Source organism: Podarcis bocagei (genome assembly GCF_964188305.1).
Source record: "Podarcis bocagei genome assembly, chromosome: 3".
Lineage (NCBI taxonomy): Eukaryota > Metazoa > Chordata > Lepidosauria > Squamata > Lacertidae > Podarcis > Podarcis bocagei.
The window spans coordinates 47,476,113-47,496,823 of record NC_138127.1 but is presented as its reverse complement, the minus strand read 5'-3'; the positions used below and the strand labels follow the sequence as shown (position 1 = coordinate 47,496,823).

Here is a 20,711-nt window from a genome sequence, read left to right as displayed (position 1 = left end):
CCCCTCTCGCTCTCCAGGCTTCAGCGAAAGCCTGCATTCGCCCCATAGGACGCACACACATTTCCCCTTCATTTTTGGAGGGGGAAAAGTGCGTCCTATAGGGCGAAAAATATGGTAATCAACATGCTAGGTTACCCTCGTTTATGTTGTGGCTGTTCGGCAATGATTCTCCATCCCCTAAAGCCCCCTCCTCACCAGCGTTTCCTAATACAGGTCTGCATTCCCATTGATTTTGTAGCAGACAAAGCAAGCAAATCTCTGGTTATTATTAACTGGCATTGTACTCTAAAACAAAATCACATAAAAACATCACTTATGTTTTGTGCAGTATTATGCAAGATACATATTTTAGCTATAAATAAAATTAAGTAATTGATATGAGGCAGACCGCTTGACTCAGCAAACTGGAAGAGTAATGCTGCTGGTTTTACTATGCACTCAGATTATTGGCACACATAACTAGGGGGTGAGAGGGAAGAGAGATTGCTGGCAAAGCTTTACCCCTTTAGCTGCATCCAGTAAAGAAATTTCAGGTATGGGGAATGAACAAAAGGCTAAGCATTTCAAGAGTTAACAGTGTTGGTTCATTACATACATTATAGATGGGAAGTCTTCTACATATACTTTTGTGCTGATCTGTGTGGCTGAATTTATAAGGACTGAATAAACTGAGGCAGCAATAGATAGGTAAACATGAATCAGCTTGAAGTCTGTGCTAACAAGCTACACAGATAAAAGTCAATAATATTGCTCCTGAATTAGAACTGTCTATTGTAGAGGTTCTCAAACTATGGTCTGTGGGCTTCATTCAGGTAGAAGATAGACTGGGGAACAGCTGAGAATATCTGTACTTGGCTCTGACAATGGAGACAGAGGTGTTTTGATTAGGACCAGATATGTCGAACAGGCTAACAACTGGCCTAGGCTGGGATTTATGGATCAATCAAAATAGCTCAATTGGTAGAACATGAGACTAAAATTCTCAGGGTTGTGGGTTTAAGCCCCATGTTGAGCAAAAATATTCCTGCATTACAGGAATATGGACTAAATGACCCTCATGGTCTCTTCCAGCTCTACAATCCTGTCGTTCTATTTTACATGTGTTCTTTCATAAAGCCATTCTACCCCATTTCCACATTAATCTGCAACCTTAAAAAAACCCCTCACAAAATTGTATTAAAATATATATTTTATCTAAATGTATGTATTTCCAAATGTATTGCTGACATATATTTTAAAATATGCATTTTAACACACCAGTACATTTTTTTCAGTCAAGAATTCTACTGCAAAAATGGGAAAGGTGAATTACTTTGGGAGGTGCAGATCACAACTAGCCTAGGGACCATGATTTTCATTGTTTTGATGATGGTAATGATGGTAATGGTAATGAAGGTAATGATGGCACTGAATAACAAGAAGTTTATAAAGAGATCTCCTGAGATCTCCAGCAATGATCATTTGGTCCATGAAAAATGGTTGAGAACTGCTGCTGAATTTAAATTATAAAAAAGGAACCAGCAAAGAAATTAAAATTAAATCAAAGTACTTTGCAAGAACAATACATTTCTTAGCATTCCCAATCACAGTGAATGTGAGGCACTTCACTGCCTGGATGTTAACAAAATCATTTTTCTAGAAGTCATGACCTGAAAAATGTAGTGTATGAGCACTATCAGCAATACAAGCTTTCAATCATAGATGAACCATCATACAATTATAGATCACACCAGGGCCGTTCTCTCTGGTGTAGAAATCTTACAAGTTTTATCACAGCATCATAAATAATGCTATCTTATTTTGGCTCCTAATTAAATATCTATAGTCAATTTTAATTAACTGATTGCAATCAATTATCCTTGCCTCTAGATGTTGGATTAAATTACTAATACAAAAAAAAAAATCACATCAAAGACCATGCAAAGTTATATGCACACTGAAGTATTTACCTGAAAATGGTACTAAGGCTAAAGAACAAATGTTATTAAGAATTAGAAGAAACCATAATATACTGAATATACTGAAAGGTATTGTTAAGATAAGAGATAAAGTACCTGTCCCCAAAGTTTGATTTTAAAGTCCCTTCCCCATTTATGTGCAAGATATGTGTCCCAAATCTATAAACATTTGCCAAAACCATGAAACTTAATTCCACTACAAAATTATCTTGAACAAAAGTGACTTCCTGAGCTAAGTGCCATCAGAATGTAAAAGTCACTATACTCCTGCTCATGGTCATTTCCTATGAAATACATGCACACCTTACTTTCCCTGCTATTGTTTTGTACACAGTCTTCACTAGGTAGTATTTCTATAGAAGAAAAGTCCCCTTTAAAGTCAACTCTTTATGTAAATTTTGGGATCCAATCCACAACATTGTCTTGTTGTATATGCATGTCCCCAGCCACCACAAATTCCAGGGTGGTGGTCCAGAAATTTTATGGGCTTCTTGCCTCCTTTAGCTAAGAGGAGCTGCTCAAAAGTTCCCATAGGGGAGCAGCAAACTAGGATACCCCACACCATGGATGGCTGGGCTAAAGGGTGTACTGATTAAGTGTTCTGTAGTGATGAGGCACTGTTGTAGACTGGACCTAATCAAATGCTAATCTGAGGTCCAAAAATCTTTATTTAGAAAGATATACAGTCTTCTTAATCACCAAACTCTAAATATAGATAATTAAATTATATGCCTGGGTAAACTTGCAGAAATAAAACTGTGTTCAGCCTGTTTCTACCTAGAACAGTATAGTATGTCTATAGGCAATGAGTTCCAAAACATGAACCACTAAAAGATTTGCAGAATGAACATTACATGGCCCTTGTGTAATGATGCATGGGACTACACAGATTAATGTGAGAGTGTTTTGAAAAGTAACTATTCTCTATGCAGTTCTGGAACCTAAGTGGTTAGCATACCTCAGGAAATACTTTTTATTTATTCAATTTATATTCCAACCTTCCTTCCAAAGGAGCCAAGGGAGGTACTTCCCTTTCCTCACCAGGGGTTATGCCAAGGCGGGAGTTGGGATCAAGTCAGCAAAAATTCACAAGGTGTCAGTGAAGTTCACTCTTTATTCAAAGAAACAAAACAGCTCAGGCCTAGTGATCACAACAACTCTTCCCAGCATGTCTTGCCTCAATGAGACAGTTCTCACTGCTCTCTAAGTTCCCTCCTCCCCCAGCAACCTTTGGCTCCTTTGTCCTGTCTTTCTTTGCTCTGCCTTCTTCATGTCCTCAGCCCTCATTGGTTGCAGCAGGATGGGGAGATTCCCTGACTTCTTCAGCAGCCTGACTCATCTCTGTCTCCTGTCTCTCCATCCTCCTCCTGTCTCTGATTCTGGATTTATCTCTGCCACAGTCCCTTCCTGCTCTTCTTACCTCTTCAGCTTCCAACACCTCCTCCTCCCAGTCTGCCCCCTCTTCTCCCTATCACCACTCATTGTTGTCCTGCCATCAGTCCCCTGGCTCTGAGTCTTCTTCCCTTGGGGGCTCCCCAGCTGGTGCCTCCCATTCCTCCTCTGCATCCAGCCAAGTCCATGACAGGTTATTCAGTAATTAAACCAGCCAGAGAGCTATTTTCCCATAGTGGCACCAATACTTTGGAATGCCCTCCCTAATGTGACCCACTAAATTACCACTTTAAGCTATAAATCAAAACTTTTATTTATTGCAAAGCCTTTTAGGGCCATGGAATTTATTGATTTTAATTACTTTAATGAAGTCTATCATTTCAAGAGTTTAAAAATTGTATTATTAGAAGAAGATGTATTGGTTTTGTTATTTTATTTTTTGATATTGTATGTTTACATTTTACTGGAAGCTGCTCAGAGCGCCTTTGGTGCAAAACCAAGGGGGGAAATGTAAATCTTAATAATACATGCAATCATCTACTTCAGAAGAACTATGTACATGAAGGATGTTACAAACGTTGTTTTATCACTGAAGTATCAGTGCCTTATTTTTATCTTTAATCACGGGTCAGCTGGAAATGTTGACATGCTCCATCAATACAAATAAGACTTTAGACAACAACACCTCAAAAGGGTTAGGATTGTGAGCACAGGCTATGCTGCTTTAAGAGCTGTGAAAACTTGCTGCATTATATCTTCCAAGAAAACATATTGGTGGAATGATAGTCTATGGAAAACTTCTATATTAATGTCTTTAAAGGAAGATTGCCTTTTCATAATTTTCCATTTGTGGATTTATGGTTTTTAATTTTTTTATCACCACAGTTTAAATGGCATCTTCCATTATCTTCTAGAGGCACCAGACTTCTTCAGAATCCCTTACCTAGCAATTACGGTATTGCAGATCTTGCCATCTGCCAGATCCTACAAGCTGCTGCAGTTCGGCATTTCCCTTCTATTGCATAACATTCATAGTTTGTTTGTTTTTTAATTGCATTACAGACTCTATCTGGGATGTTCATAGGGTCTTTTTTATTTGCAGAACAATACCAGGTAAAACTGCAAACCGTAATAGCCATTACGATAGAAAGCATCTGCGTAAAACTACAGAGAATTAATAACCTTATATTGTCATTGTAATGGCAATGTAATTCTATTTGGAACAGAGGAGAATATGGTACTTTGGGGGAGGGGAGGGGGAAACTAGTAAAATGGAATTGCAGTCAAAGTATGACACTGCACCAAACCTCCTGGTGACAGCGCTGTTTCTTTTAAAGAGCTCACCATCTGTTTAGGGGGAAAGTTTTTACGAAATGGAGTGGTTAAACTGCTGGATATCAGATACTCAATACCGGTGACTGTTGCATCCCTGTCCTGCTTGTGGGCTTCCCATAAGCATCTGGTTGGCCACTGTGAGAACAGGATGGTGGAACTACATGCAGGACTCTTCTTCCGTTCTTAGTCATGTCATCTGTTCTCAACTGTGAAATGTGCAGGTACCCAATATGCAGGCAAACACCACCAATTAGCTTCAGTCAGTGGTCTAACTCACGTGCAAGGTGAGAAAGAAAGGGCAGCTTACTGCGGACGAGCGGCATAGCTGGTGCACACTGCTCAGCTGGGTCTACTTTGCTGCTCCCTTTCTGGAGCTGGGAAGCGAATCGCAGAGCAGCTGCAAGCCAGTGTTTACGCTTTCTTTATTCTAAGCACGCCACATACGGTAAGCCAAGAACAAACATTTCTTTCAGAACATGGCTTGCCGTTATGTGCAAACTGGGAGAGGGGCATTAACAATCCAGTTTTAGACTTACTCCTGATGCCTAGTGTGTCCAACTAGAAGTTCGTTCCTGATGAGCTTGCAGGGAAATGCTGCTTGAATGAGCTGGCAAATGCTGGACTTAGCTGGACATATGCCAGTGACCTGGGAAGGAGAATGTTCCCTCCTGTGCAGTAGTCCCTTCCTAGCTTGGCAAGTCGCACCAGGTAAAGCATTTATGCTGAGGCAAGTATATGTTCCACAGAATGAATTTACAGTTTTCCTAGCTACATTAACACACACACACAATTTTTTTTCTTGGCTATAATGTATGCCAATTCATTAGAGAAAGATACTGTCTTCAACTCTCCAAGAGCTTACCTCTCTTTTTGAATTATAGATATTTAAATGGATTTAGAGAACATTTGTTCTTTAGCTTTAGTACCATTTTCGGGTAAATACTCCCATGTGCATATAACTTTGCATGGTATCGGAGTCTTTGATGTGATTTAGAGAATCAAATGCTGCTCTTTACATATGGATGTCTATGGCAGTCCTAAATGGTATTTTCTGATTGCCAACTTTGGTATGGGTTCTGCCTCTGGGGTCTTTAATAACTTGACATGTAAAAATTCAAGTGATGGGGAAAGCCTCATTTGCCCATCATTCCATGAAAATCCTCCCCTACTTTATACATATCAAACTTCTGTTCAGAGCACAAGAGCAGGCATAGTAAAGGCACTGGGGGATCATCATGCCTTCATTATTGGTGGAGCTAAAACACATGCTTTATTTTATTTTTAAAGTACTATGGGTCGGTTTCTTAGTATCATTACAGTTAATTCACTACTCATCAAATTGTAAAAGACTGATATCCTCAGTTCTGAAACATGTTCTAAACAAGCTACAAAGAAATCCAACAATATCAACAACACAATGCTGGTATTAGTACCAAAAAGGTGTGGGGGTGGGGAGACAGAAGGTTATCTTCCAAAATGAGAAGAAACAGATTAAGTTATCTCTCACAAACCATTTAATAATAACAAATGGTATGTTGCTATTCAAAGAGTTCTAACCAAGTTATTTCTGGTATGTTCCATGTATGAAAAAAGCCACCGCATTGTCCAGGATACTGGTTAGCTGAAACAGCTATTTCATCAAGAGCATCTGTCATGGCAGATGGCCAATTCCCCCCCACCCCCACCTCGCCAAATCAGTCTTTAAACAGCAAGAAGCCACACATTTTTAGCTAGCACTTGAAAATATAAATTTGCAAGTCTAAACCTATAAACAAGTACTTGTGTTCCCCAATTAGAAAACACTGTCTACAAGTGTAACAAATGCATTTCTCCTCTTAAACCTAGCCTTCAAAAAATAACTGAGATGGTAAACCTGTGTCTAAGTGGTACTGCTTCAGGCTACAGGTGCTGGCTCCCCTGCAAAATATATACATTCATATGCTTAGAAAGCCAGAAGATCAGGGAGGAGACTAGTTTGGAACCCTCTGCACTAATGTTATGAAGTCCCAGTCCTACCTTGTAGATGTAAACGACAGGCCATTTCCAAACAAAGCATGCACTCTATCATGCTCTATTTTGGTTTTGTGTGGAAGACAATATGAAGAAGTGAAATAAACTAAAGTGATACAGAGGAGACACATGCCTCCCACTGCATTTGCTGGTGAAAACTAGGCCTGAGAAGCTTCGAGATGGAAAAAGAGCACTATAAACATGAAGAACAGGGGAAAGAAATACTTCACAAAAAAGTACCAGCTACTACAATGTTGGTGGCTGGGTTTGTTACCCATGCTGATTTAGCAGCAATTGCTATAGGCACTGGCAAAGTCCTGCGTGAATTATAAGCGGCAGGTGCACTGATTGAACATGACAGTCAGTTACAAAAGCCTCCACATAGAAGCGCCTTTCATATTACCCATAAGAGCAGGATTCATGTCATACCCTGCAGACTCTCTCTGTACATATGTATAATGACTGCAAACAATATCTGTATCTGCTTTGTCTTTCCATTATTTGAGTATGACATACGCAGTTTACAGATCCAAATATAAAGGCATAAAGATGCCAGGATACAGAGAGGGCAAATTATAAAACCATCTGTCAAACTCAAAAGGTATCAAGCTGATTAAAGCGAATTAAGAAAGAAACTGTAATGCTGCCAGTATATAACTGGATGGCAAGGTAACATCTCCAGTTTCTGCAACAGAAGTATAAAACCTTATCCTGGAACCCAATCTTCTCTCATTGCCATAGTTATAACCAAATTATCTCCCACAACACCTTTTCAAGGCCAAAGACACAGAATATAGCACCTTCCCCTGGAAATTCTGTTTCCCCAGACTGGAAGCAAAAATTAGCACATGATTCATAAAGTGCAAGACATTTTGCGTATATGACAACAACAACAATAATAAAAATAATTTTAAAATTACAGTACCTCACAGTAAAATCATAGGAGCAGGAAGCTAATATAGTAGCATGAAATGGTGAAAACTACAAAGAGATAAAGATACATATATTAACAGCACAAATATAGGAGAGAGATATATAAGTTAACTAAGAATAGAATTTTGTAAAGGGTCATAATAAAGTATATTACTCAGTACAAAGACTGCTTTAAAGTTACCGGCTTCTATTTTATTATACAGTAGAAGCACCCAACAGCTCTACCATAAATTAAGTTCTCAACTCCATTTAAAATCCCTTACATGACAGTCACCCAAGGTGGCTATTACATTTTCCCTTGGGCTGCAGAATGAGCATGAGTTCTCAACCTATGAATGGTCAAAGTGTTTAAATGCTCATCCCAATTCAGCAGCAGTATCCTTTTCCATTCTGTATCATTTCACAGAACATTTAAGAGAGAGATATACTCTATACTGCTACTCTATACAAGGCCATATTTTCTTCCAATACCCTCTTTTAATTTAATTACTATTATTAAGAAAACTGGATTCAAGCTTGAAATCTGGCAACAGCACAAGAGTCTCATAATTTCACCCATAAGGGAGAGTAGATATATTATTATAGTCCTTGGCAGACACAGTGGGGATGAAACAAAGGCTGCGGCAAAGATAGGAGCCAAGAGCCAAACTCTGTCAACCTCATTTTTGGCTCTTACACAATTAAAATTTTAACTCATCATTTTCAAGCACGTCAATGGTGAAAAATAATAATTTTCATTCTCCTCACCACTGCCACCCAGCAAAGTTTATAGTCCTAATATTCTTTCATTTCTCTCTCTCTTGTTTTAAACAAGTAGCAAGAACTTCAAAAAGATATCTGACATAAGTTCCATATTTCATCATAGCAACCACTTCAGCATACTATCTGAAAGTATCAACAAAAAAAGTGCACTTTATCCACAAGATGGAAGCAAGGTATTTGCACAGGGACTTCTTTGCACAATCACCTACTGAAGTGGCTGCGGTCCAAAGAGTTACTTAGGAATACCTAAAGGGTAGGCAAGCCCAATGGGAGTGGTGTGGTTTTTCTTCTGAACAGCAGATTCAGAGGGGACCTTCTGGGCCAAGGTGCCCTGTCTATGGAATGTGCTCCCCAGTGCAGAACTAGGCACAAAAATGGAGCCAGGTTACTGCCAGATTTTAATCATAAAAGTGATTCCAAAACAAATGTTTAAGGGGTGTCTGTGCATTCATTAACTCCATTACACAGACTTTCTATGTTAGTGATATATGTACAGCAAACTAGAAATCTAATAATATATTTTTTTTAAACTTACTTTGAGTCTTCTTATAGCATATGTATGCCCAAAGAGCTTGAATACTGGCTGTCGGATGTTCCTCAAATCCCAGCCTTTCAAACTGCAGTCAACAGCACCTGATACCAGCAAGTTCTGGTAATTTAATAAAACGTAGAATGGGTTAAAGTAAATATATGTGTAGCTTTCAAATGCTAAACTTAAAGAATAGTTGTTAACAGCACAATCCTATAATGTCTCCTCAGAAGTAAGCCCTATTGAGTTCATTTTTTTTTATATATTGCAGAATTCTTAGAGGCTTACAATTTACTACACCAAGGTGTTGTACAAAAATGGGAAAATAGATCAAATAAAAGCAGTATGTCACAGAACAAGATAAACCAAGATTCACTTGGGCACAATGTTAGCTGGGACAGAAATTAACAATACTAATACTAATCAGTGAGACTTCCAGGAAAATGTGTATAGGAGTACAGCCTCAGACAAATACTGGTATCAATCTAGAGCTGACAGACAGTATACGTGATTGAGAGAAATGCTTTAAATACTAGAGCAGTGTTCTGCAACCAGGCTTGCACACCAGTGTCACTGTTTCCAAAAATATGTATAAGTAAAAAACTAAAAGATCAATCCACAGCTAAAGATGAAGTCAGTTAGTTTAAATCAATATCCATATTCTGTTTTCCTTGCCTTTATCCATTCTGCTTCTATATCCCCATTACTTTTAATGTAAATGTGCAATTTTATTCGTGGACTCCCTTCATGGAATATGTGTCTATTTTGTCATTACTAACTGCTAACACTGCTGAAAAATTTGAGAAGGTTTATGAACTTTATATAGCATTACAGATAGGCAGGCAACAGGTAATGTTTAGTCTATTGTCTAAGTAACACTGAACTTATAGATGATTAAAATAAGACTTATGCATCCAGGTAACATTTTTCTAAATACAGTGGTACCTCGGGTTAAGTACTTAATTCGTTCCGGAGGTCCGTTCTTAACCTGAAACTGTTCTTAACCTGAAGCACCACTTTAGCTAAAGGGGCCTCCTGCTGCCGCTGCGCCACTGCTGCGCGATTTCTGTTCTCACCCTGAAGCAAAGTTCTTAACCCGAGGTAATATTTCTGGGTTAGCGGAGTCTGTAACCTGAAGCGTATGTAACCCGAGGTACCACTGTAGTAGCCTATAATGCTAATTGGATGCACATGTTCAGACAATGAACAACAACCAACAGGAATGCCAATAAAACCAAGATGTCAATCGCACAAACTCTTAATTCTAGAATCAATACAAGGACACCTCTTTGGAAGGGCAATGATCAACAGTCATGCATAAGGAGTTCAATCTCCTCCTACCATAATGATGTCATTACAACACCAAATGATTGACAGGTTGTCAAAGTTGGCCTGCAGTGTGGGGGAGATATAGATCTGGCCCGCTAGGCCAAAAAAGGTTCCTCACCCTGATCTAAGACAATGGTGTTCTTTTGGTTCTCATAGGGGTATTAATTAAACAAGTAGCAAATTAAGGATAACAATAGAGAAGTTAAATATTCATTTTTTGTAAGTTAATATTGATAGTGGCATTTAAAAAGGGGAGAGCAATTTTAAAGTAAGAGTTAAGCAAGTGCTTCTGTCTCTCCCAATGAAATCTGTCCAAAGTGCTTAACTTTAGCAAGTTCCTTGTCTATACGTTACCAAGCCGCCAGAAACATGACCACTGAAAGTTTAGAAATATATTATTTCCAGCTATCATACCTGATCATACTTGCACCAATCACAACTTAAAATCTCCGCCTGGTGAGCAGGAATGATCACTGGGGGTCTTGGCGATTTTGCATCCCAAATTCTTAAAGTCTGGTCACCTGAAATAGAAGCACTAAAAAGTAATGCTTTTCCTGTTTCCAATACACATCCATTCAATTCTTCATATAATCACAATGGTGAAGCTTTTAAGCTTGCACCTAGCAAAGCTTACAAATCAAACACCACATGAAAAATAAAAATGAATAAGAAAGCTACAAGATGGAATTAACAACAGTAATTCTCCATTTAAAAAAACAACCAATGCAAGATTCAGTCTCGTTTCTCATTGTTTGCATTTATTCCTTGTTTTGGTATGTGTTTTTTGTTTGTAAGGATATATGATTTGGTCAATATCAACAACCTGTGTAACATTCTTAAAATCCGCTACGTAATTATAATTTTGTTAAAAATAAAAGCCATACCAACTACTATTGGCCCAACAGACACCCTCAAAATGGTTCACAGTAGACAGTAAATGCACAACTGCAACATCAAAACATATAGCAGAGAATCCAAATTCAGTTAGAACTCAGTTATATCAACCACTTGCTTAAACATTAGACTACTCCAATTGCTCTACAAATATTTATAAAATTTCCTTGCCCAGCACCATTTATCCTTGCCCGCTGCCCAGCTCTAGAACCAATCTAATCTATAACACACAGAGATGTATATGCAATGAGCGCCTCCCTGTTCAATAAAAGGAAAAAGGAAACTGGGCACAGGCCTGTTTTGCTGCAACAGTATCAAAGAATGGCTTTCCTTTAAAAGAGCATAAATGACAATAAGAACCCAATTCAACTAAAACTTCTAACCAGTGATAAGCATAAGTGTTATGTAGTGGTAAAGAACGGTCAAGGGCTTATTAAAACAGGCTGGTGATCTGCCTTCATCTGTAGAACTGGACCCCTACTACTTTGGACTCCATGGCTCAAAACCCCTGTTGCTGCTTCAAAACCTATTTGTTCTGCCTTGTATTTTCATCTTATCCCAGTGATATTACCCAAGTAGCTGCTGTGTATCAACTCAGACCATTGGTCTATCTATCTCACTATTGCTGACACAGCCTGGCAGCTGTTCTCCTGGGCTTCAGGCAAGGATCTCTCCCATGCTTACCTGGAGATGCCAAGGATTGAATCTGTGACCTTTTTGCATACAAAGCACATGCTCCTCCAGTGAGCTACAGCCCTTTCCCAGCTGCAATGCAAGTATTTCCCAATATTGGTACTGAACATGTTCACCGATCCCGTTGCACCACAATGCTGCTATTAAGATTTAATTTTGTGTGATAAATGACAGGACTCTATGTTATAAATCCTGATTTTAAAAAGTAACAAGGATTAAAAATTAAAAATGGGATAAAATATATGAGAGGATAAAGTAGTGACTGGTTAACCAATGGCAAAAATTAGAAAAAAGTAAAGCTCAGAAATGATTCTGTAGATGAGGGTGCAGAAAAGTCTGAAGAAGTGAGACTGCCAGATGGAAGTGGGAGGTTGTTTCAGCCACTGGGAACAATTCAAGATGAGATACAATTAAAAGAAAATCTGTTTTATGTCAGCATTATACTTGGTGGAAAATTGTCATAAGGCAACAGTTTTTGATGATAACCCACATTTTGCTGCCCAGAATACTTGACAGTCTGCCTTTAACTGATTAATACACACACAAACACTTGGATGTAGTACAGAAGCGAAGGAGTATGAGTATTTTTGGATATTTGTGACACAAGGACACCTGGAGAACAAGCAACCGTAAGCAAAAACTAAACATTTTCCAATCCTGTCAAAGCCCTAGTCTAGATGAGACAGGCGGTTGACACAATTGTCTGTGATTATTCTCTCTAGCATTGTGGGGCCAGGATGGCTCTTTGGTACTTCAGAATGTTATGGGCTTTGAATGAAGCCAAATGAAGACAACAGAACACAGATCTCTCCTGGCATTTGGTAGTTAGTGCAGAATGCTGCAGTACAATTACTGACAGGAGCAATACCTTGTAAGCATAAAATATCCTCGCTCAGAGATACAAACTGGCTGTCAATTGATGACTGGGCCATATTCAAGTTGATACTCTTAATGTATATAAAGTCCTCAACAGCTTGGGACCAGTTAACGTGAAGGACTGCCTCACTCCACATGCGCCCAAAGCTATTATGTTCAAGTAGTAATATACTAAGGTTGTTAAATAAATAAATAAAGTTTCCTGGTATTGATGACTCAGAAGACTGGGATAAGGCATAAGCCCAAAACCCACGTGGGAACAAATTCCTAGACGATGGGGTGAATTCTGGTCCAATGGTTTCCCACCACTTACCAAAATGCATGTCTGCACAAGTGCAGACAGCTATGTGTTCTTGCCTAAGGGCACAGGTGTTCTTTGCAGCCTCTCTTTCCCAAGTGTGGGAATGAATGGTAGCAGTCTGGAGGGAGCCACTGCTTGTCCTCTATTCCCGAATCACTAATCACAGCTTACTGAAAAGGATAGTGGTTTTTTAACAACAATCACGGACTGCAGTTTCTTGAAGATGGACTTCTGGCAAGCGATGGGCTGCACCTCACAACGGTTGGGAGAAATGTTTTTGCCAAAAATCTCAGAAACCTCATCAGGAGGGCTTTAAACTGACTAATGTGGGGGAGGGAGACAGTGCTCCTGAAGGTAGGAGCCTATCAATTGATGAAGATGATCATCCAAATGTCATAGACCAAATGGAGCAAACAGCACGCAGACCTAGTGGTGGGAGGAAAAAATCCTTAAATAAGAGACACGGGGGAATGATTAATGGACTTCAATGTCTGTACACTAATGCGCAAAGCATGGGAAATAAACAAGATGAGCTTGAGCTCTTGGTACAGCAAACTAAATATGACATAATAGGCATCACTGAAACCTGGTGGGATAAGTCCCATGATTGGAATGTAATAATGGGGGGATACAATCTATTTCAGAGAAACAGACCAGACAAGAAAGGAGGAGGAGTGGCGTTATATGTCAGGGATGTGTATACCTGTGAAGAGATCCAAGATTCAGAACCTCAAAGCCAAAGTGAGAGCATTTGGGTCAAAATTAAGGGAGAGAAGAATAACAGGGACCTCATTGTGGGAGTTTACTATAGATCCCCAAACCAAACGGAGGACATAGATGATGCCTTCCTGGAACAGATGGCCAAGCATGCAAAAGGAAGGGAGATAGTAGTAATGGGGGACTTCAATTACCCGGATATTTGTTGGATGTCAAACTCAGCCAAGAGCATAAGGTCAAACAGATTCCTCACTGGCCTTGCAGACAACTTCATTGTCCAGAAAGTGGGAGAAGCAACAAGAGGAACAGCCATTTTAGATCTGGTCCTAACCAATGTTGATGATCTGGTTAGTGGGGTAGAAGTGGAAGGATCATTAGGCGCGAGTGATCATGCTCTTCTGAAGTTTACTATACAGCGGAAAGGAGCAGCCAAGCATACTAGGACTCAATTTCTTGACTTTAAGAAAGCTGACTTCATAAAACTTAGGGAAGTGCTGGGTGGGATCCCATGGACAGTAATACTAAAAGGAAAGGGAGTTCATGATGGCTGGGAGTTTGTTAAGAGGGAGATACTAAAAGCACAACATCAGGCAATACCAATGAGACGGAAACATGGAAGGTGCCTAAAGAAGCCAGGGTGGCTATCTAAAGAACTTTTAACTGAGTTAAGATTAAAAAAGGATGTGTACAAAAAATGGAAAAGGGGGGAAACCACCAAAGAGGAATTCAAACAAATAGCCAGCACGTGTAGACACAAAGTCAGAAAAGCTAAAGCACAGAATGAACTCAGGCTTGCTAGAGAGGTTAAAAGCAACAAAAAAGGCTTCTATGGGTATGTTCGTAGCAAAAGGAAGAACAAAGAAACAGTGGGGTCACTCAGAGGAGAAGATGGTGAAATGCAAACAGGGGACACAGAAAGGGCTGAACTTCTCAATGCCTTCTTTGCCTCAGTCTTCTCCGATAAGGAAAACAATGCCCGACCTGAAGAATTTGGAGCAAATGATTCAGCAAAGGAAACACAGCCCAGAATAACTAAGGAGATAGTACAAGAATACTTGGCCAGTTTAGATGTATTCAAGTCTCCAGGGCCAGATGAACTGCATCCAAGAGTATTAAAAGAACTGGCAGATGTGATCTCAGAACCACTGGCAGTCATCTTTGAGAATTCCTGGAGAACAGGCGAAGTCCCGGCAGACTGGAGGAGGGCAAATGTTGTCCCTATTTTCAAAAAGGGGAAAAGAGAGGACCCAAATAATTACCGCCCAGTCAGTCTGACATCAATACCAGGGAAGATTCTGGAGCAGATCATTAAGCAAACAGTCTGCGCGCACCTAGAAAGGAATGCTGTGATCACCAATAGTCAGCATGGATTTCTGAAAAATAAGTCATGTCAGACTAACCTGATCTCGTTTTTTGACAGAATTACAAGCCTGGTAGATGAAGGGAATGCAGTGGATGTAGCCTACCTTGATTTCAGCAAGGCATTTGACAAGGTGCCCCATGATATTCTTGTAAAGAAACTGGTAAAATGCGGTCTTGACTATGCTACCACTCAGTGGATTTGTAACTGGCTGACTGACCGATCCCAAAGAGTGCTCATCAATGGTTCCTCTTCATCATGGAGAAGAGTGACTAGTGGGGTGCCACAGGGTTCTGTCTTGGGCCCGGTCTTATTCAACATCTTTATCAACGACTTGGATGATGGACTCAAGGGCATCCTGATCAAATTTGCAGATGACACCAAACTGGGAGGGGTGGCTAACACCCCAGAGGACGGGATCACACTTCAAAACGACCTTGACAGATTAGAGAACTGGGCCAAAATAAACAAGATGAATTTTAACAGGGAGAAATGTAAAGTATTGCACTTGGGCAAAAAAAAATGAGAGGCACAAATACAAGATGGGGGACACCTGGCTTGAGAGCAGTACATGTGAAAAGGATCTAGGAGTCTTGGTTGACCACAAACTTGACATGAGCCAACAGTGTGACGCGGCAGCTAAAAAAGCCAATGCAATTCTGGGCTGCATCAATAGGAGTATAGCATCTAGATCAAGGGAAGTAATAGTGCCACTGTATTCTGCTCTGGTCAGACCTCACCTGGAGTACTGTGTCCAGTTCTGGGCACCACAGTTCAAGAAGGACACTGACAAACTGGAACGTGTCCAGAGGAGGGCAACCAAAATGGTCAAAGGCCTGGAAACGATGCCTTATGAGGAACGGCTAAGGGAGCTGGGCATGTTTAGCCTGGAGAAGAGGAGGTTAAGGGGTGATATGATAGCCATGTTCAAATATATAAAAGGATGTCACATAGAGGAGGGAGAAAGGTTGTTTTCTGCTGCTCAAGAGAAGCGGACACGGAGCAATGGATTCAAACTACAAGAAAGAAGATTCCACCTAAACATTCGGAAGAACTTCCTGACAGTAAGAGCTGTTCGACAGTGGAATTTGCTGCCAAGGAGTGTGGTGGAGTCTCCAACTTTGGAGGTCTTTAAGCAGAGGCTTGACAACCATATGTCAGGAGTGCTCTGATGGTGTTTCCTGCTTGGCAGGGGGTTGGACTCGATGGCCCTTGTGGTCTCTTCCAACTCTATGATTCTATGATTCTATGATTCTATGATTCTAACCCTGGCATGGCAGCCTGTACCTACTGCCAAGAAATGTCTATTGGCTATAGGATGTAGCAGTAGCATGTAATCTTGCCAGTGGCAAAGAATCAGAATCAGTTTTTTTAAAGTCAGAAAAATAAAATCCGAGAAGATCACAGCAGGCTTATTTTATTGGCCTATATCCAAATAACTGCAATTAGTCTAGCACAGTGAATGAAGATTTGAACTTGTTTTTCTCACAGAAACCCCCACCCTTAGGACTGGCAGAAGTTTAAAGCATCCTTGGGGAAAGTGGCCTAGTGGACTCTCCCCACCATGGCTGTCCCAGCACTACCCTAGCAATTGCTACAGCAATGTTTAAAACAACACTAGTACTTATGGCCCAGCACAGTTAGAAAAATGGCGCAACTGCCACAATCTTTATTTTCCCACAATGCCTCTGGTCCTGCTGTTGTGTTTCTATGTTGAGGGCTGGGCTCAGAGGAAACTTAAAAAATGGGAAACTTAAAAAATGGCTGTGAATGCAGGCACCCAGTTGATCATCTCTCCTATCAGTGCTGGGCAGTAAAACTAAAAGGTCAAACTTAAAAAACAACAACAACCACCCATGCAGATATACACGAAAGCCATGCCCGCAAGAGTCTGCTTGGCACTGCTGATCTACATGGTCTTTCACGCCACCATGCCATGTTCCAACACTGGGCCTGACCTCGCAGGTTGCAAATACTGGGCTCATTCATTCCATTTCTCTCCAGAAACAAAAGTCTGGCCCATTATCTACTTTGATGCTTAAGCAGAGGCTAAGCAGGTGATGAGTTGGGCCTAAGATGTATCTGGGCAGGGCCATCTTCACCCAGTGGTGTAAGGGGTGTGGGGCACCCAGGACCGAGTTCTGGGGGGTGCCAGGTGCCTGCTGCTGAAGCTGCCTAAGTGTATTGTATTGAGCTGCTATGTGGCAACGGGGTCAGAGGCACCTTTGACACGACTGATCTCGTGCCGCCTGCAGGGAGAGCTCTCTGGAAAGTCTCGCTCACCAAAGCCGAGAGGAGGGAGAATGACAAGAAAGAGGGGGAGACAGACAGAAAGAGAACACGCTTATCTAGCGACGGGAGCGTGCACCGGCTCCAAAAGAAGAACTCGTATACGCTCGCAAGGGCCTTCCCAGCTCCTCTGGCAATAAGGTTGCTCCAACAATGAAAAGCTCTCCCACGCATGTCTCATCTTTCAGACACCTCCCTATGACCATAAGTGCATGTGTGGAGTCTTTACACCGACTCCCAATGTGTTCTTTGTCTTCTTCAGAAAAGCTGGTTTTAAACAAAACACACACACAAAAACTCCTTTTGGAGCCGCACAGGCGTGAGCGCTATTTATTAAATGATAATAGTGACATAAGCATAATAAAAGTTAATTTGGGGGCTAAACTAAATTTGGGGGTGCTAGGTGGATCTTTGCACCCCCAGCGGCGCATGCTAAAGACAGCCCTGTATCTAGGTGAACAAGAGTAAAAAAGGGTTGGGGAGGAGTGAGGAGCATTTAACTGCTGTGGGTAGAAAACTAATGCAACTTGCTGTCATTATTCTGTTAAATTTCGTTAAATGGATGGCAGTAGAGGGTTCTACGGCATAAGCTGAATCCTTCCATTGAGCACTGGTGGGTGGGTATGGAAATTTTACCATCAAGAAAGATGCATTAGTGGGCAGTAGGTATAAAAAGGTTGACTACCCCTGGTTTAGATCGAGTACTGTACAGTCAAAGCTCGGCTCCTGAACGCCTCTGTTTTGGAACGTTTCAGCTGCCGAATGCTGAAAATCCGAAAGTAAATGCTCCGGTTTTCAAATGTTTTTCAGAAGCCGAACGTCCAAAGTGGCTTCTGCTTGAGTGAAGGAAGCTCTTGCAACCAATTGGAAGCCGAGCCTCAGTTGTCAAACATTTCGGAAGCTGAATGGGCTTCTGGAATGGACTACATTCGACAACCAAGGTTTGACTGTAGAACCGCCTCCTCCTGACATAAATTCATTCTCATTTACATTCTTTTCATTCATTTCTCACCTTCATATTTCCATCAAAATATAACCAAGCAAAAACATATTAAAGATACTCAGCTCTTCATTCAAGTTCCTCAACATGCTTCTTATGCACAAGATTCACTTTCACACGGTGTATAATTTTTTTGTTTTTGTATTTGTGAGTTTCTGGCTAATGAAAGCATATTTTCATGGTCAACATTTATGTAACATTTTACTAGATGACAAATAAATAAAAAAATACTACACAAAGTGCTGTGTCACATTTATGCTAATTTATTGCATAATATTCATGATAGGTTATAAATAAAAGCTCATTTATTCAGGCCTAATTATAGCAGCCCGCAGATCGAATTTACTACTAGGGTGCCATGATCTGGGATGCTGCATTCCAAAATGGAATATTCGCCTCATTTCCCCATATAATAGATCTGACTAACATTAAACTCATGAAGTACGTGGCAGCTGAAAATGGCTACTAGTGCCAAGGCCAAGGTCTTCATCCATACTGCAGATAGGATTTTTTTTATTTTAATAATGGGTCTCACTTGTCTGAAAAAAAATTACTAGGTTGTTCTTTTTTAAAACAACAAGAACTGTGAACATCATCCTTTAAGGCTTGGACACAAATTTAATAAATCAATAAATAATTTAAGGATTTCTGACCCATTGTTAAAAAGCCTGCTGTCTGTTTGACATCTCTCATAAAGGTCACATCACACTTTTATGCAGCAAACTTGCTTACAAATGCATATCCCTCAATACCTGTGTATACTTCTCAGAGAATAGCATACAAATCAGGTCTCCCAGCTGGGTACACGCAAGTTTTTAAGTACATAGGTCTCTTGTTCACACTTCACATATCTGCTGTGGCCAAAACAAGGTCCCCACAGTAAAGTCTTAAAAGGCTACTGGTCCTTATGCTGCCAAGTGGCTTTACGGGAGCTAGCAGGTAGTCTGAGATGCTGAACAGCTTCAGGTCTCAAGGAACAACAGAGGAACCAGTTTTTCTAGGCTCAGAAATGACAGAGAATGTAACATTGTCAAAGTCCCCGTATTTCTTCTAAATTTTATTTATTGTATTTAGTCATCACTTTTCACACACAAATGGGTGTCCCAAAGTGAAATTAAAACCATATATAAATCAATTGTAAAACACCATACCTGAACTTACTAATCCAAGAATATTTGTAAAAGGACGAATCCCAGCCACCCAGCTAGAATAAAAGGTAAAGGTCCAGTCGTGGCCGACTCTGGGGTTGCGGTGCTCATCTCACTTTATTGGCTGAGGGAGCTGGCGTACAGCTTCCAGGTCATGTGGCCAGCATGACTAAGCCGCTTCTGGCGAACCAGAGCAGTGCACGGAAACACTGTTTACCTTCCCACCAGAGCGGTGCAGGAGCAGGGACTGAGCAACGGGAGCTCAACCCATCGCGGGGATTCGAACCGCCGACCTTCCGATCTTCAAGTCCTAGGCTCTGTGGTTTAACGCACAGCGCTACACGCGTCCCTTCCCAGGTAGAATATGAACACTAAAACTGGCCAATTCCTCACCACCCACAACTCGCCTCCCTCCAAGTGAACAGTCAAAGGCCTGAGTAAACAAACATTTTAGCTTAGCACCTAAATGCAGGCAATGATGGTGCCAGGCGTACTAATAGATGAACCTCTGGCAGCAACAAATTTAGACTATTTTAGCACCTGTACATTAAAATTCCTCCCCATGGGCCAAATCTAAAGGATATAGATAATGCACTACACTAGTTCAGACTCAGTCCTCATGACAGTTAGTTACTAACACTGCTGTTAAAGTATCTGCCATAATAACAATGTATACTAGGAATATATAGGCCTAAGCAAAATGGAAACAACTTTACCATTTTTAGCCACAGCTTACAGAACAAAATATAAACATACCAAGTAATTTTTGATAATCATTAAATTAATGTACTGTGCAAGCATGTACCAATACATGATGAAATCCCAAACCACTGTGTTGGTATGAGAAATCCAACTTTGCATATTTATATTGGGTTGCACCTACCAACTCATCCAGTCTTACAAGTGGAACCAGTATAATGTAAATTTGCTTTGCTATCTGTGTAGCTTATTGCGAAGTCAAACAAGAGCTCATTGGACTATTATTATCAATTAAACTTTTTATTGCACTAGCCATAGTCCATGGCATCATTCAGAAGGAGAACAACAACGAAAACAATAACCGTAAAAATCATTGGGCACCCTATTATTATCATTGTTGTTAATAACAACAGCAACAGCAGCAACAACAACAGCAACAATTGTATACCGCCCTATACCTGCAGGTCTCAGAGTGGTACAGGATAA

At 40.5% G+C, this 20,711-nt stretch overlaps 1 protein-coding gene across 1 annotated transcript in view; it reads right to left on the bottom strand.

Annotated features, from left to right (window-relative positions):
• The window catches only part of PEX7 (peroxisomal biogenesis factor 7), a 55,330-nt gene that overhangs the window by 15,817 nt on the left and 18,802 nt on the right, over nt 1-20,711 (bottom strand). The window contains exons 6-8 of the mRNA XM_081187902.1: nt 10,663-10,769; nt 8,926-9,039; nt 7,621-7,676 (exon numbers count right to left, since the gene is read on the bottom strand). Coding sequence (XP_081044028.1) covers nt 7,621-7,676; nt 8,926-9,039; nt 10,663-10,769 — 277 coding nt within the window. The remainder of the gene's footprint in view (nt 1-7,620; nt 7,677-8,925; nt 9,040-10,662; nt 10,770-20,711) is intronic.